Genomic DNA, 16,586 nt, shown 5'->3' on the forward strand with positions numbered 1-16,586 from the left:
CCCTACACAAAGGAGTTTATCAGAAATACCTATTACTAAAACAAGTTAATCCTGCAAATACTCATAAGTAGGAACTCGTATTAGCAGCTTCCTCCTGACCTTGAAAGGATAAAAGTCTGCAACTTAACTTTAGCTCCCTACAGTCTTTCAAATAAATGTAGGGCATAAAATTAGATGAGTTGGTAGAAAAAAACACTAAAACTTAACCCCTTCTTAATAACAATGGGAAATTGTCATTTACCTTAGCTGTTCAAAATAAAGCAATACATTGTATATTTAATACCAGTAATTAACCAAAAAACTTTTATACTTAAGTATTTTATTGTATGCTGCTGCCAGTGTATATAAAATAATTACCCTTGTGAAATAGAAATTTATGAAAATTCAGAGAGGTAGATGTTAAGGACTGACAAAAGTAGAAGTTTATATAGTATGGCACGTGTTATAGGGATAAGCTTTTGTACAGGCTTCAAATTTAGTTCTCCTTTGAATATTCACTGGTTCATGTAAAGTGGTTTAGAAAACCTGAAATGGAAAAGAAAAAAATGAGTTAGGGTAAAGTACCAAAGCACAATAGTTTTTTCTGAAAAGTAATACATCTTCTATTACTTCAAGGGCATTCATTTGCAAGTCAGCTTATAAAGTGCTTTCAATTAAACTAAGCCTGTTTTGTTTATATTTTTTAAAGATTTTTAAATTTATTTTAGAGAAAGAGCACGAGAGCCCATGTGCATGCCCAAGCAGAGGAGGTGTCAGAGGGAGAGAATATCCAAGCCAACTTCTGCCTATGTTTGGCTTGATCTTACAACCCGAGATCAGGACTTGAGCTGAAACCAAGAGTGAGATGCTCAAATGACTGAGCCACCCAGGTGCCCCAAACTAAACTTGTTTTTTAAGAAAGCACACATATCAGTGTTCTAGGGAAAAACTGAGAAACAGGAGATCTCTGTGGTATATAAAATAAAATTTCCTCTTAATTTTCACAACCACCCTGAAGAACAAGTCACTTCTGGTTTATAAACAGACTTAAAAGATGAACTTGTCTAATCACTGCCAAATATACTCAATGTCCTAATTTTTTTTAAAAAAAAGTTAATATAAAAATCTCTTAAATTCAGAAAAATCTGAACATTCCTAGAAAATGAGCAATAGGCACTCCTCTGAGGAGAGCAGTTTGGCTGTATCTACTAAGATAAAAGATGCAATCCCACTTCTATTTACCTAGATAAACCTATACATAAAGAGAAACATGTACATGGATATTGACTATAGTGGTATTTTAAAAGAAATATCCTAAATGTAATTCAATAGGGGAACAGATCATGGATAAATTAATGAGGGTTTATACACATTATTGAATACTATTGCAGCAGTTAAAACAATCTACATGGATCAACACAACTCTTAAAAATATGGAAGTTATTCCTTTAAAAAAACAAAACTATGTTTTATTTTTTAAATTTTATTTATTTATTTATTTATTTATTTATTTATTTATGTATTTATTTAAGATTTTATTTATTTATTTATTCATGAGAGACAGAGAGAGAGAGGGGCAGAGATACAGGAAGAGGGAGAAGCAAGCAGGCTCCATGCAGGGAGTCCAATGCAGGACTCGATCCCGGGACTCCAGGACCACACTTTGGGCCAAAGGCAGACGCCCAACCACTGAGCCACCCAGGCATCCCAAAAAAACTAGCTATGTTTTAAAACTACAAAATATAGGGGTGGGGGTTATTGGTGACGGGCACTGAGGGGGGCACTTGATGGGATGAGCACTGGGTGTTATTCTATATGTTATCTATATGGAAAGGTAGAAAAATGTCTTTAAAATTTCTTTTTGATAAATCTATACTTATTTTAAAATTTATGATATTCTGGGATGCCTGGGTGGCTCAGCGGTTGAGCGTCTGCTTTTGGCTCAGGGCACGATTCCAAAGTCCCAGAATTGACTCCCAAGTAGGCTCCCTGCATGGAGCCTGCTTCTCCCTCTGCCTGTCTCTCTGCCTCTCATGAATAAATAAAATCTTTTAAAAAATAAATAAAAATAAAATTTCTGGTATTTTTTAACAGATGTTCAAGAAGCTTAAACAATCAGTGGTGAAAAAATGTTTAACCTCAATTACAACCAAATTGGTGTAAATTAAAAAAAAAAAACTAGATAAGCAGAAAATAGTGAATAGGCTGAGGTCTCTCTGGTGAGAGCTCAAAAAAAAACAGCACTCTCAAGGTCCCAGTGCAGTTTGCTCCTGGCTATCAAATATTATTGAATTTTATTTTTTAAATTAAATTTTAAATGTCATTCCTTACTAAATTATTTTTTAAAGATTTTATTATTTGAGAGCTCAAGGGGCAGGAGGGAGTAGAGGGAGGAACAAGCAGATTTTGCCCTCAGCAGAGCCCAATGTGAGGCTTGATCGTATGACCGGAGCTTGAAATCAAGTCAAAAGCTTAACTGACCCAGCCACTCACCCCTAAATAATTTGACTTTTAAAAATTTATCTTAAAGACACAGAGATAAAAAAAAAAAAAATAATAAAATAAAAATAAAGACACAGAGATAAACTATACATAGGAGTACCAAGATTATTTGCCTCACCATAGCTTCAAATTTGAAAACCTCAACATTTAATAAGTTATAAATACAACCACTGAAAATCTCATTTATGAAGAATTTTTAATGAAATAAAATTCAAGTCTTTTTTTTAAAAGCAGAAGAAAAATTGCACATACTAGGATTCTCATTGTCTGTAAATCAGCCCATAAATTTTTCTTCTTCTTGAAAGTAAAGGAAATCTAATCTATTAACAGTGATTGTTTCTGGGTGTGCTGATCACAATAATTTCTATTTTCTTTGTACTCTACCCTATGTTCTCTTAAACTATAAAAAACATATATTTTTAAAAGATGTGAAAATAAAGACTGAAACGTAGATTCACTGCATCCAGGCCATTGACTGTGGGCTCAGGACCACCAGCATCAAAGTAACCTGGAAGTCTGTAAGAAATACTTCACCCCTAGAATTCAGACCTATTGAATTTGAATCTGTATTTGAACAAGGTAATTTGCAGATACATTCGAGTTTGAGAAGAAATACTTTTACATCCAAATGTCCTTTTCCTGGCTCAAGGTGTTTCAAATCATATCCATAAACCTGTTTTATTATACTGCCAGGATTAGTAGCCATTATTCTACTTTGAAATCTGGGTTCTTATCCTAGCTATATTTTTAACTTTGAGCAAGTCATTTAAACATTTTTTTGTAGATTTTTGTGAAATAGAACTATTAACATTCAGGTAAGAAGCCAGGCTTCTTAACAGTATTTTATATCAAATGAAAATATACTTTGTTAAGTGAATACAATGGGGAACAGAGGTTTATTTTTATTTTTTAAAATTTTTATTTATTTATGATAGTCACAGAGAGAGAGAGGCAGAGACATAGGCAGAGGGAGAAGCAGGCTCCATGCACTGGGAGCCCGACGTGGGATTCGATCCCAGGTCTCCAGGATTGCGCTCTGGGCCAAAGGCAGGCGCCAAACCGCTGCGCCACCCAGGGATCGGGGAACAGAGGTTTAAAAGGAATCTTTAATAAGCCATAAAAATAGGAGCTTTCCAAAAACTGCCATGAAGAATAAATATTGCCAGAAGGAAAGAACTATTAACTATTAAATATGAATGTGTCAAGCTGTTAAAAAGAATTACTTCCTTATGGAAAACCTGTTACTCAAAGGTGGTTTCTGGTGTTTCAAAATCCTAACCAATTTAACCAATCATTTACTGGAAACATGCTGACTTCCTGGATACTACCAAATGTACAAAGCCTAATCAGGGAGGGCACAACTATGTAACATGGTATTTTAGGAAGCAGCTTCCTGAACTTTGAGGAGTCAGAATGTTTGTAAAGGGTGTGTGCCACACAGTCTTTTTTTTTTTTTTTTTTTTTAAGCACTATTTAAGGCGGCTTCTTATAGTTCAGTACTAAACCCTCTGACTAAGGTACTGTGTATTTTTATAAAAGGGAGCACCCCTGTATTATGTTTTAAATTCTCCACCCCATGTTTTTTGGTCAACTCTCTCTTAGATTAACATGATACTCTTTTGTACACACTGATATTTGACCTGGAAGGTACCAATTAATATACAGACACATGCCTTAAACTGGACGAGTTCTTTAGTTTCTTAATCTTCTGAAGTCAAATCCACTCTGCCACCATGAATTCAGCTATCTTTACCATACAAACAAGAATAAAGACTAAAACCTGTTACTTCCGACTACAAATGTCAACATGTTTATTCAATGATCTCCTGATTTTCTCTTGCATTCCCAACTCCCAATTCTTTGCTGTGCTGCACTGTAGCTGGGTTCTTAAGAGAAATGACATCAGAATTCATCTAAATCAGTTGGTAGTATTTAAAAGCCATTCCCATAAACATTGCAGATTTTCTAAAAACTGTCCAAATATTAAGGAGACTTACCATCAAAAGATTCGTTTTACTACAAAAAGGAACAGACTTTCTGGGGTCTGAAGGGATTCGTACTTGAAGATACACCAGTTAGCAGGGGGTCGTGTTGGGCATTCTGCAGACAGAATTGTTTCAAATCTGCAGCTGCCTGGGAGACCTGTACAAGACAAAAGGAGGGAGTAGTGGGAAGAGGTGAGAATGTTTTAATGCAGGGTTCCTCAAATCTTTGAAATACCTTCTTTTATCAAAAGATGATATAGTGAATTGAAGGTCGACAGTCATATACTGAGCTCATGCTTAAAGCACTACATGCACAGAAGACTATAGTGTTTTCTTTTGCTTATTAAAAACATCAAAGGATTCAGTACATCTGCAAAGAAAAATCCATCTTGCTAGTTTATTAATAAACTTCAGAGGTATTCAACCTTCAGGGTACTCAACATGTTTTTTTTTTTTATTAAAAGCAGTACACATAATACACAAGGGGTTAAAATTCTAGCCAGCTATTACTTTGTCTTGAAAGCAGTATTACTGGAAAAGTGCTTCTGTGAATGAACATCATGTTCTAAATCTGCACCATTCAGTTCATTGTTTTGGTATTATGTACCATCTGTTTAAGGTTATGAAACTGGACGGTGACCACTTTCTGCTCAGTGTCATGTGACTGAAAAGCTGATAGCAAACTTTTGAATTATTTTAACAACTTCACTGAGCAGCCTGCCTTTAAAAAACGGTGTATTTGCTTAAGTATGATTTAACAATTTTCATATACATATGCAATACCACTCAAACAGGACGTAAGGTATTAAGTATCACTTAAACATTGTTTACTATTTGTATATGTTCTGATAAGGTGATGTAGGATATCAAAACAATGAACTGAACGGTTCAGATGCCTAACACGAATAACTAAAAGATGCCCCGAATGAATACAATATCCTAAGTCTTGAGGTTTAGGAAGATGGGAAAAATGATCATATATCTTCAGTTTCGACTACTCCCAAGGGGGGGTGAGGGCAGGAGTCCAGTCCAGCTGGCACCTGCCTTTGAAAGGAAGGTAAAGGCATCACAAATATTCTCTATCAGAAGGAATCCTACAGATTACTGCTCTAGCCCAGACATTTATCTGGTAAAAGGATACGTGATCCTGAGAGGACTCTCAAGTCTTGAAATCTATTTGTATGTTTGGCTTATACAACAGTCCAGGGTAATAACGAGTTCCATAGGTTTATTTAGCAACTGTGTAAAGTAGTATGTAAATACCTGGTACCAAGTGCTACAAAAAATGGCCACCCTGTTTACCCACCAAAAGAAGGTACAGCTAAAGTGGGGGGTACACATGGTATATTTTTCACAATCTTAAAACTTGGTTTCATACACATTACCGAGTAGTAAGGATAAAGTATCTATTAACTTTCTGGCTGAAGTGCAGGAGGCTCCAACTTGACTTTCACAAACTTCTCAAGCACTATTACATGCCAAATATACTTTGAGCTACTGGGAATACCTAAGAGGAGCCGGGGTCCCAGTTATGGAGGGGGCGGTTCAGGGGAAAATACAGACAAGGAGCTCTTTGGAAAAAAGAGTGGTTAGATCATGCTCTAAGGGAAGGTGTCTGTGCAGAGGTGACATTTAAACTGAGATCTCAATGACAAGGAACCAATCAGGTAACCATCTGTGAGAAACCAGTGACAATTCCAATTGTCACTGGTTTCTCACAAAAGGCTCTAAAACTTCTGCTTTTAGACAAAGGCTCTAAAACTCAAACAAGCTACTAGCCCTAAGGCATTGTAATAATCATCCAGGAGGTTAAAACCTATAATCTTGGCATAATTATTAGTGTCCTCTTTTCACTCTCAACTCAGTGTCCTGATTTGGCAATATAAAGTATGGTCACCCTCCATATGGTAGAGTTTGTCAAGCATTTGAGAAAATTTCTATCAGTTGTATTCAAAAGTTTAACAGTAAACTTGTGTCAGTTGAAAAATATCACCCCAAAAAAAGCATCTAGCAGAGTCATGGACAAAATACATACACAAAATCGAACTAACCACATTTTACAACAGATTTGAAGAAAAGCTCATTTAAGTCCCAAGATGGGATGCCCTCACCTCCTTGCTACAGACCTAGCATAAGATGAAATGAGAACTCTAAGAATAAATCACTTGCTGCCACTTTAAGGAGCCCCACACAGAAGCCTCCTGAAGAACTGGAAGTGTAGGGAGCTGGTGTCACTCTGAAGAGTTACTGAAGTAACTAGGAGTTTCATGGTAAAACCCTCAGGGTACTTTTAGTCTGAGGACTTCCATCTCATTTTCTTTTGAGACAAGAACTAAGTACCCCTACTGAAGGCTTTACTGCTTTCAACCAGCCTTTCTTTTTGCCCCCTACACCCCTCATTTTTTTCTTTCCTGAGCCAGTCCTATGATAAAGGCACACCTGAATGATAATGTAATGGTTGGTTAAAAAATAGGATTTCAGGGGATCCCTGGGTGGCTCAGCGGTTTGGCATCTGCCTTTAGCCCCAGGGCGTGATCCTGGAGACCCGGAATCCAGTCCCCAGTCGGAATCCAGTCCCCAGTCAGGCTACTGGCATGGAGCCTGCTTTTCCCTCTGCCTGTGTCTGTCTGTCTGTCTATCATGAATAAATAAATAAAATCTTAAAAAAAAGGAAGAAAATCTTAAAAAAAAAAAAAGATTTCACATAGAGTTAAATCCATTAAATCCATCCAAGACTGACCATAAACCAATGGGATGAGGTAAGTATCTGAAGATGAAAGAAATGAACTCCAAACAGCAATAAAGTCTACAAGCCCTTAAAGCCAGGAAGGGAGGGGAATCCCCACACCAAAAGTGATGGGAATTTCCCTTCCGTCCTGAGGTGACCACAACTGAGTAAGCTAGGTCCCTGCCATGTCTATTTAAGGAAATAGGTAAACGGGAGCCTATCTTCCCCCCAACAAAACATTTCAGGGAGAAGTAAAGACTAGCCTGGTGCGTACACAATCAAGTCCTCTTAGAAATTGGCTGTTTTCTTTCAAAAGAGTGCACGATTTATATTCTTCTGTTTCTTTTAATTACAGATCTTTTGTTTCTTTTAATTACAAGAAGTGTTTCGCTGGTAGCTGACCTGCACCAAACAGAAGCCAATCCACATAGGATTTAAAAAATCAGGAGAAACTTGCAACAGCAAGTCAGGTTATCCTACCCAACACACACACAAAAGGTTTTCTCCCCCAAACTAAAATGCCCAAGGTCAGTGTTAACCAAACGGCAAAACAAGTAAGACTGGTCCACTCTGATCACCCAGATACGCAGGCCGGTAGATGTTCCCAAGACCCAAGGCCAGGGCACAGCAAACTGTGCCCAACAGACCTGAAATGCACGCTCTGTACGAGGCTGTATAGGGCCCTAGTGGTCATGCCGGGCACTGGGGGGAGGGGGGAGGCGATGAAAACAAACTTGCTTCTTTGAACCTAAAGTCCGCGTTTGCAAAAATTCCTTTTCAAGTATGTGTTGGGTGGACAAAAAGGGAGCTGGGCGGTGAGAATCTAGTACTAAAAAGGAGTGGGTTTGGGGACATTCTGACACGAAAACAGGTTCTGCTTTGAATTAAAAGTCAGATGAAACCGTCCAGCGAAAAGAAAGGGTGGAGTCCGGTAAGCGAAGGGCTGGGAGTCGGCGGACGGCGCGCGGCGGAGCAGCTGCTGCCCGAGCCAGCCGCGGAGTCACCGCGGGGGGAGGCGGCCGGAATGCGGGAAGCCGCCGTTCAGCCCCGGGACCTGCCGCCCGGGAAAACCGGGCCCCCCCCCGCCCCGGCCCCCGCCCGCCCCCCAAGCCGCCGCGCCCGCCCGCGCCGCCACTTCCCTGAAGTTAGCGGCTCCCGGCTCGTCGCCGCCGAGCGCGCGTCCTCCGCGGGGGAAGCGGGACCCCGCCGCCCCCGCCCTCCCCTGCCCTCCCCTGCCCTCGGCCGCCCGCCCCGCTCACTTTCACGCGGTTGAGCCCCGCTTCCAGCCGGAGCTGCTGAACCACTTTCTTCATCGCGGCGACGCTGGAGGAACCAGACATGGCGCTCGCAGGTGCTGGGCAGGCTCGTCCGCGGGTGGATCCGTCGCGCAGTGGGTCCGAGGGGCCAGACGCTGGGGCGGCGCGGCGGCGGCGGCGGCGGCGGGGCGGGGGACGGGGGCGGGGCTCGGAACTTTGTCGCTTAAGTTTCCGGTGCTTTGCCGGGCGGCTCCACCCGCAGCGCGCATGCGCGCTCCTCCCCCGCGCTCGGTTCCAGCGCCTCAGCCCCGGCGGGAGCGCCGAGCCCGAGGGAGGGGGCGGGGGCGGGGGCGCGGGCGCGGGCGCGGGGAGGGCGGAGTAACCGTGCGGCCGGAGCGCGGCCGGACGCCCACCTTCTCCCTCCTCGCCTGAGAGGCCGACTTAGGAGAGGTAACAACAAAAAAAAAAAAAAAAAAAGAAGGGCTTGTCCTAAGCCGCCGAGAGCCGAGGGGGACGCTGAGGAGACCTGGTGGGGGAGTTTGTGAAAGGCCTGGGGGCGGCGTGCCGAGGAGGTCCTGACTTTCCTGACGGCGCGGGCGGCAGAGGTTGAGGGAAGAGAAGGGCCCCGCCGAGGTGTGGAGGAGCCGCAAGTGCCCGCGCGAGTCACTGACGCCCTGTCTCCTTAAAACGGGTCTCCGGGAGTCTCGACTCTGTTCCCCGGGCGGGCGGCCGCGGGTCCGCGGGCGCCGAAGGGGGCAGGGAGGGGCCCTGTAGCGGGGGGCGGGGGCGCGTCTCCACGTCGGCGTGTCGCGCGCTCTCCTGGAGGACGTCGTGAGCGAGCCGAGGCCTTTGCTGCGGGTTCCGCCCGCCTGTCTCCTCCTCACGCTGTCCTTTTCGTCTGGCGGGTATCGACCCTTCGTGCACCTTGACAAGTAAAACTCGGTTTTGTGTTTTGGGCAAGTCCGTTCTGCGCGTCCGTTGTCAACTCACGACCTGCCTGCCCCCCTGAAGTTGACCTCGGGAGGAGTTCCTGGAGCGGGAGAGCAGTAGGATCTCAGCAAGCAGAACCAGGCGCCGCTGAAGCGGTTCACCCATGGAAACGTATGTATGATGTCACACGGCGATTGACATCATACATACGATTCAAGTACCTCAGCGATTCAAGTACCTCAGCGAACACCCTAGGGTCTGCAGCAAACGAGAATAGTCTCATCACTAAGACCCGTTAGATTTTTTTGCAGGGTGAGAGAATCCACATATAATCTGCTCTGATTGACAAAACCTACCCCTAAACGGTTTAGATCATTTTACAGGAATGTACAATGCTACTCAATTCGCATGAGAGACGTAATGACGAGGTTCATAAACCAAGGTATAAATTCCAGGCTCTACCACTTACCTTGGTATCCCTGGGCGAGCCACTTAAACTTGGCTGGGTCTCTTTTTCCTCATTTCATAATGAAATAATAAAGCTTCCCAGATTTTTTTTTTTTTTAATGGACAAATCTGTTCAGTATGCTCTGCTCACCACAAGCGTAGCAACCGTCTGTCCCCCTACAATGCTCTTACAGTCCCGTTGACTGTATCCCGGAGACCTACTCATTCCATAACTGGAAGCTCCCGCTCCTCTTCACCCCTTGTGCCTCTCCTAACCTCCCTCCTGCTGGCCGCCGGAAGTTTTCTCTGTGATTATGGGTGTATTTCTGGTTTTGTTTGTTCGTTTGTTTTTTAGATTTCAGGTGTGAGTAAAACCATATCGTATTTGTCATTTTCTGATTTCCTTCACTTAGCATAATATCCTCTAGGTCCATCCATGTTGGAAAGGGCAAGAGCTCATTCTTTTTCATGACTGAGTAATATTACATTACTGAATAATATTCTATATATTCTTTATACAGTTTATCAGTGGATACTTGGGTTGCTTCCATGCCTTGGCTATTGTAAGTAATGTTGCACAAAACATAGGAGTGCATATATCTTTTCAAATTAGTGTTTTCATTTTCTTTGGGAAATATCAAGTAGTGGAATTACTAGATGGTAGGTGTTTCTTTTTTTAAATGGTATTACTATTTTTAATTTTTGAAGAAACTCATACTATTTTCCACAGTGGCTGCACCAATTTACATTCCCACCAAAGGTGCATGAGAGTTCCTTTTTCTATTTTTAGCTTTTGAAGAAACTGCATACTGTTTTCCACAGTGGTGCACCAATTTACATTCCCACCAACGGTGCATGAAAGTTCCTTTTTCTCCCCATCCTTGCCAACATTTGTTCTTATTTTTTTTCTGAAACTAGCCATTCTAACAGATGTGAAATGATATCTCTTTTGTCATTTTGATTTGCGTTTCTCTGGTGATTACTGATATTGAGCATCTTTTCATTTGTCTGTTGGCCATCTGTGTGCCGCCTTTGGAAAAATTCTTCAAGTCCTCTGCCCATTTTTTAAAAGATTTTATTTATTAAATTTAAGTAAGAGACAATGTGAGCAGAGGGAGGAGCAGAGGGAGAGAGGATATTAAGCAGACTCCATGCCCAGGGGGGAGCCTGACATTGGGCTCAATCTCAGGACCCTGAGATCATGACCTGAGCTGAAATCAAGAGTTGGACGCTTAACTGACAGAGCCACCCAGGCAGCCCTCTTCTGCCTATTTTTAATATCACATTGTTTTTTGTTATTGATGTATAATTAACATACAATTTTATATTCGTTTAAGACATCTAATGATTTATCAGTTTCATGTACTACTCAGTGCCCTCCACAATAAGCGTACTCACCATCTATCACCAATGTTATCACAGTATTATTGACTATATTTTTCATGCTGTACTTTTTGTTTCCATGACACTTGTTTTATCATTGGAAGTTTGTACTTTTTAATCCTATTTCACTGATCTCCCCTATGGTCCTTTGCTAACAGTTTGTTCTTTGTATTTAAGTATCTGTTTTTTTGTTCATTCATTTGTTGTTTAAATTCCTCATATAAGGGATCCCTGTGTGGCGCAGCGGTTTGGCGCCTGCCTTTGGCCCAGGACGTGATCCTGGAGACCTGGGATCGAGTCCCACGTCGGGCTCCCAGTGCATGGAGCCTGCTTCTCCCTCTGCCTATGTCTCTGCCCGCCCCCCCCGTGTGACTATCATAAAAAAAATTCCTCATATTAGTAAAATCATGTGATATTTGTCTCTTTTTTTCACTTAGCATAATACTCTCTAGTTCCATCCATGTTGTTGCAAAGGGCAAGATCTCATTATTTATTTATCTCAGTATTAATGAGTAATACTCCATTGTGTATATATTCCACATCTTCTTTATCCACTAATCTATCAGTGGATGCTTGAGATGCTTCCCTATCTTGGCTATTATAAATAATGCTGCAATAAACATAGGGGTGCGTTTATCTTTTCAAATCAATGTTTTTGTTTTCTTTGGGTAAATATCTAGTGGTGGAATTACTGGATCATATGGTGTTTCTATTTTTAATTTTTGAGGAACCTGAATAGTGTTTTCCACAGTGGCTGCACCAACTTGCATTACCACCAACAATGCCTTAGGAATTCTTTTTCTCCATATCCTCACCAACACTTGTTGTTTCTTGCCTTTTTTATTCTAATCACTCTGACGTGTAAAATGATCTTATTGTGGTTTTGATTTGCATTTCCCTGATGATTAGTGATGTTGAGCATCTTTGCAGGTGTCTTTTGGCCGTTTATATGTTTTTTTTGGGAGAATGTCTGTTCAGCTCCTCTGTCCATTTTTTAGTTGGATTATTTGTGGTTTTGATGTAGATTGTGTAAAAAGATTTATTTATTCATGAGAGACCTAGAGAGGCAGAGGGAGAAACAGTCAGGCTCCCTGCAGGAGCCCGATCCGGGACTTGATCCCAGAACTCCAGGATCACGCCCCGAGCTGAAGGCAGACTCTCAACCACTGAGCCACCCAGGCGTCCCTGTGTAAGTTCTTTATGTATTTTGCATATTAACCCCTTATCAGATGTATAATTTGCAAAAATCTTTTCCCATTCAGTAGGTCACCTTTTCATTTTGTTGATGGTTTCCTCCACCGTGCAAAAGCTTTTTCTTTTGATGTGGTCCTACTAGTTTTTTATTTCCCTTGCTTGAGGAGATGTATCTAGAGAAATGTTGCTGAGGCTGGTGTCAGAGATTACTGTCTTTGTTTTCTTCAGGTCTCATATTTAGGTCTTTAATGCAATTTGAGTTTATTTTGGTATATGGGTTGGAGAAAGTGGTCCAGTTTCATTTTTTGGTAACTGTCCCATTTTCCCAGCACCATTTGTTGAAGAGACTATCTTTCCCTGTTGTGTATTCTTGCCTCCTTTGTTGTAAATTAATTGACCATATAAGCATGGTTGTACTCCAGACTCTGTTCTGTTTCATTGACCTATGTGTCTCCTTTTGTGCCACTACCACACTGTTTTGATTACTATAGCTTTGCAGTATATCTGGAAATCTGGGATTGTGATCCCTCCCTCCAGCTTTGTTCTTTTCTCTCAAGATTGCTTTAGCTATTTGAGGTCTTTCGTGGTTCCATACAAATTTAGTATTATTTGTTCTAGTTTTGTGAAAAATGCTATTGGTGTTTTGATAGGGAATGCATTGAATTTGTAAATTACTTGGGTGGGTAGTATGGACATTTTAAGAATATTGAATCTCCCATAAGCATGCAATATCTTTCCCTTTGTGTTGTCTTAAATGCCTTTCATCAGTGTTTTATGGTTTACAGAGTATGGGTCTTTCACCTTCTTGGTTAAGCTTATTTCTAGATATTTTATTCTTTTTGGTGCAATTGTGAATGGAATTGTTATCTTAATATCTTTTTCTACTACATAATAAGTGTATAGAAACACAACATATTTCTGTTTATTCATTTTATATCCTGAAACTTTACTGAATTCATTTATCAGTTCTAGTACTTTTTAGTGGAGTCTTTACGGTTTTTATGTATAGTATCCTGTTATCTGTGTATAATGACAGTTTAAGTTCTTCCTTACCAATTTGGATGCCTTTTATTTCTTTTTCTTGTCTAATTGCTGCAGCCTAAACTTCTAGTGCTATGTTGAATAAAAGTGAAAACGTGCATCTGTGTCTTGTTACTGAGCTTAGAGGAAAAGCTCTTAGAAGAAAAACTTTCACCATTGAGTATGATGTTAGCTGTGGCTTTTTCATTAGTGGTCTTATTATGTTGAGGTTCTCTCTAAACCTGTCATATTGAGAGGTTTTATCAAGAATGGATGTTGTACTTTCTTAAATTCTTTTTATGCATCTATCAAAATGATTATATGGTTTTTATACTTTATTAATGTGACTTATCATGTTGATTGATTTGTGACTATTGGACCATCCTTGTATCCCTGGAATAAATCCTATTTGATCATGGCGAATTATTTTTTTTAATGTTGAAATTGATTTGCTGATATTTGTAGAGAATTTTTGCATCTATGTGCATCAGGGATATAGGATTATGGTTTTCTTTTCTTTTTTTTTTTTTTGTAATGTCTTTGCCTGGTTTTAGTATCAGAGTAATGCTGGGCTGGTAGAATGAATTTGGAAGTTTTCCTTCCTCTTCTGTTTTTTGAAAAAGTTTGAGAAGAGCAGATAATAACTTTTCTTTAAATATTTGGTAAATTCACCTGTGAATATGCCTAGCGTCCTGACTTTTGTTTGTTAGGAACTCTTTGATTACAGATTGAATTTTGTTTGGTAATCCATCTGTTCAGATTTTTTTCTTTCTTATTCAATCTTGGAAGATTGTATGTTTCTATGAATTTATTTCTTCTAGGTTCAATTTGTTGGCCTATAATTTCTCATAGTAGTCTTTTTATAATCCTTTGTATTTCTGTGATGAAGTTTGTTACTTCTCTTTCATTTCTGTTATTATTAAGTCCTCCCTTTTTTTTTCTTGATGATTCTGGCTAAAGGTTTATTAATTTTGTTTATCTTTTCAATGGCTCACTCTTAGTTTCACTGATTTTTATTTTAGCTTCTATTTCACTTATTTCCACTCTGATATGATTTCCTTTCTCTCCCAGTTCCTTTAGGTGTAAGATTAGGTTGTTTATTTGAGATTATTCTTGTTTCTTGCAGTAGACCTGTAACATTATAAACTTCCCTCTGAGAACTGCTTTTGATGTGTTCCAAAGATGTTTAGCTATTGTGTTCCTATTTTCATTTGTCTCCTTTTTTTTTTTTTTCAATTTCGTATTTGATTTCCTTATTGACTTACTGGTTGTTTAGTAACATGTTTTCAAATCTTCACATGATTGTATTTTTTTCCTGTTTTTAAATTTTTTTCTTGTAATTGATTTCTAGGTTCATACTATTGTGATAGGAAAAGATGCTTGATTTTATTTTAGTCTTAAATTTATTGAGATTTGTTTTGTGGCCTAATGTGATCAATCTTAGAGAATGTTCTATGTGCACTTGAAGAGAATGTATATCCTACTGTTTTTGGAGAGAATGTTCTATATATCTGTTAAGTTCATCTGGTCTGATGTCATTAAGAACCAGTTTCCTTGTTGGTTTTCTGTCTGGATGATCTATCTATTGATATAAGTGGGATGTTAAAGCCCCTTATTATTATCGTATTACTTTCAATTTCTCCCTTTATGTCTGTTCATTTTTGTTTTATATATTCAGGTGCTCCTATCTTGGTACATAAATATTACAATTATTATATCCTTTTCATGGATCGATCACTTTATCATTACATAATGCTCTTCTTCGTCTTTTCTTACAGGCTTTGTTTAAAGTTTGTTTTGTCTAAGTATTGCTACCCCAGCTTTTTTATTCCACTTCCACTTGCATGAATATATTTTTCTATTCCTTTACTTGTAGTCTGTTTATGTCTTTAGGTCTGAAGTGAGTTTCCTGTAGGCAGCTTATAGATGGGTCTTGTTTTTTTTTAATCCATTTGGTCATGCTATATCTTTCATTTGGAGCATATAGTCCGTTTACATTTAAAGTTATTATCAATAGGTATATACTTCAATTTTGTTCATTGTTTTCTGGTTGTTTTTATTGTTCTCTATTCCTTTCTTTTGCTTTCTTCTCTTGCAGTTTATGACTTTCTTTACTATTATCCTTTGTCTTTATATTTGTATATCAGTTACAGGTTTTTGGTTTTGAATACATTCTAAATGTAAGTTTGAATACATTCTAAAAGGATTATATTTTTACTCTTTACTCCTTCAAATTTTCTGTATATGATATCAGATTTTAGATCTTTTTATTTTGTGAATTCCTTAACTACTTTTTGAGATATAATTGATTTTATCACTTTTGTTGAACCTTCGTCATAGTTTATAAGTGAATGATCAACTACGTTTACTATATGTTTGCTTTTACCAGTGAAATGATTTATTTTTCATAATGTTTTTCTAGTTCTGGCCTTTTCCATTTAAAGAAGTCTCTTTCACTCTTCTTGTAAGGCCAGGCTAATGGTAATGAACTCCTTTAACTTTTGTTTGTCTAGGAGACTCTTTATCTTTCCTTCAATTGTGAATGGTAACTTTGCTCATACAATATCTTTGGTTGTAGTTTTTTTTTCCTTTCAGTATTTTGAAGGTATCATGCCATTCTCTTCTGGCTTGCAAAGTTACTGCTTAAAAAAAATCAGGTGATTCTTTAGCCTTATTTTCCTTGTATGTAACTACTTGTTTTTATGTTGTTACTTTTGAAATTCTCTCAGTCTTTAGTTTTTGACATTTTAGCTATCATGAGGCTTGGTGTGGACCTTTTTGTGTTTATCTTATTTGCAGTTCTCTCTGTGCTTCCTGTACCTAGATGTCTTCCTTACCTAGGTTGAGGAAATTTTCAGCTATTACTTATTCAAATAAGTTTTCTGCCCCTTTTTCTTTCCTCCTTCTGGAACTTCTACAATGCAAATGTTAGTAAGTCTGATATTGTCTCAGAGTTCCTTTAAGATTTCCTCATTTTAAAAATTCTTTTCTCTTTTTGCTGTTCAGCATGGGTACTTTTCATTACCCTGTCTTCCAGATCACTGATCCATTCTTCTGCATCCGTTAATCTGCTATTGCTTTCCTCTAGTGTATTTTTCATTTCAGTTATTGTATTCTTCAACTCTGGTTGGTCCTTTTTTATATCTTTATCTCTTTCTTGAA

The 16,586-nt window shown here is 39.2% G+C and overlaps 2 protein-coding genes across 7 annotated transcripts in view; one reads left to right on the forward strand and one right to left on the reverse strand.

Moving 5' to 3' along the window:
• Window positions 1–302: 302 nt before the first annotated feature.
• Window positions 303–8,644, reverse strand: GNG5 (G protein subunit gamma 5). Its single transcript, XM_077905232.1, has 3 exons — window positions 8,454–8,644; window positions 4,479–4,623; window positions 303–525 (listed from the first exon to the last, which is right to left on the reverse strand). Exons 1-2 carry the CDS (start codon window positions 8,532–8,534, stop codon window positions 4,498–4,500), a joined length of 207 nt encoding a protein of 68 aa, XP_077761358.1. The 5' UTR covers window positions 8,535–8,644; the 3' UTR covers window positions 303–525; window positions 4,479–4,497.
• An 87-nt stretch (window positions 8,645–8,731) lies between these two features.
• Window positions 8,732–16,586, forward strand: part of SPATA1 (spermatogenesis associated 1) — a 53,703-nt gene continuing 45,848 nt past the window's right edge. For 4 of the 6 annotated variants that reach the window (XR_013384213.1, XR_013384217.1, XR_013384216.1 and 1 more), the window contains exon 1: window positions 8,732–8,900. The gene's annotated coding sequence lies outside the window, so the exon portion shown is untranslated. Of the gene's footprint in view, window positions 8,901–9,411; window positions 9,552–9,717; window positions 9,823–16,586 lie in introns of those variants that run through there. The other 2 variants (XR_013384214.1, XR_013384215.1) reach the window with 2 other exon arrangements.

The sequence above is a fragment of the Canis aureus genome, chromosome 8, assembly GCF_053574225.1.
Source record: "Canis aureus isolate CA01 chromosome 8, VMU_Caureus_v.1.0, whole genome shotgun sequence".
Classification (NCBI taxonomy): Eukaryota; Metazoa; Chordata; class Mammalia; order Carnivora; family Canidae; genus Canis; species Canis aureus.

Bases quoted from the DNA above. Each gene is read 5' to 3' on its own strand.
- GNG5 (XM_077905232.1), bottom strand. From the start codon at position 8,534: ATGTCTGGTTCCTCCAGCGTCGCCGCGATGAAGAAAGTGGTTCAGCAG. The intron at 4,624-8,453 runs GTGAGCGGGGCG...TGTCTTGTACAG, and splicing joins CGGGGCTCAACCGCGTGAAA to GTCTCCCAGGCAGCTGCAGA.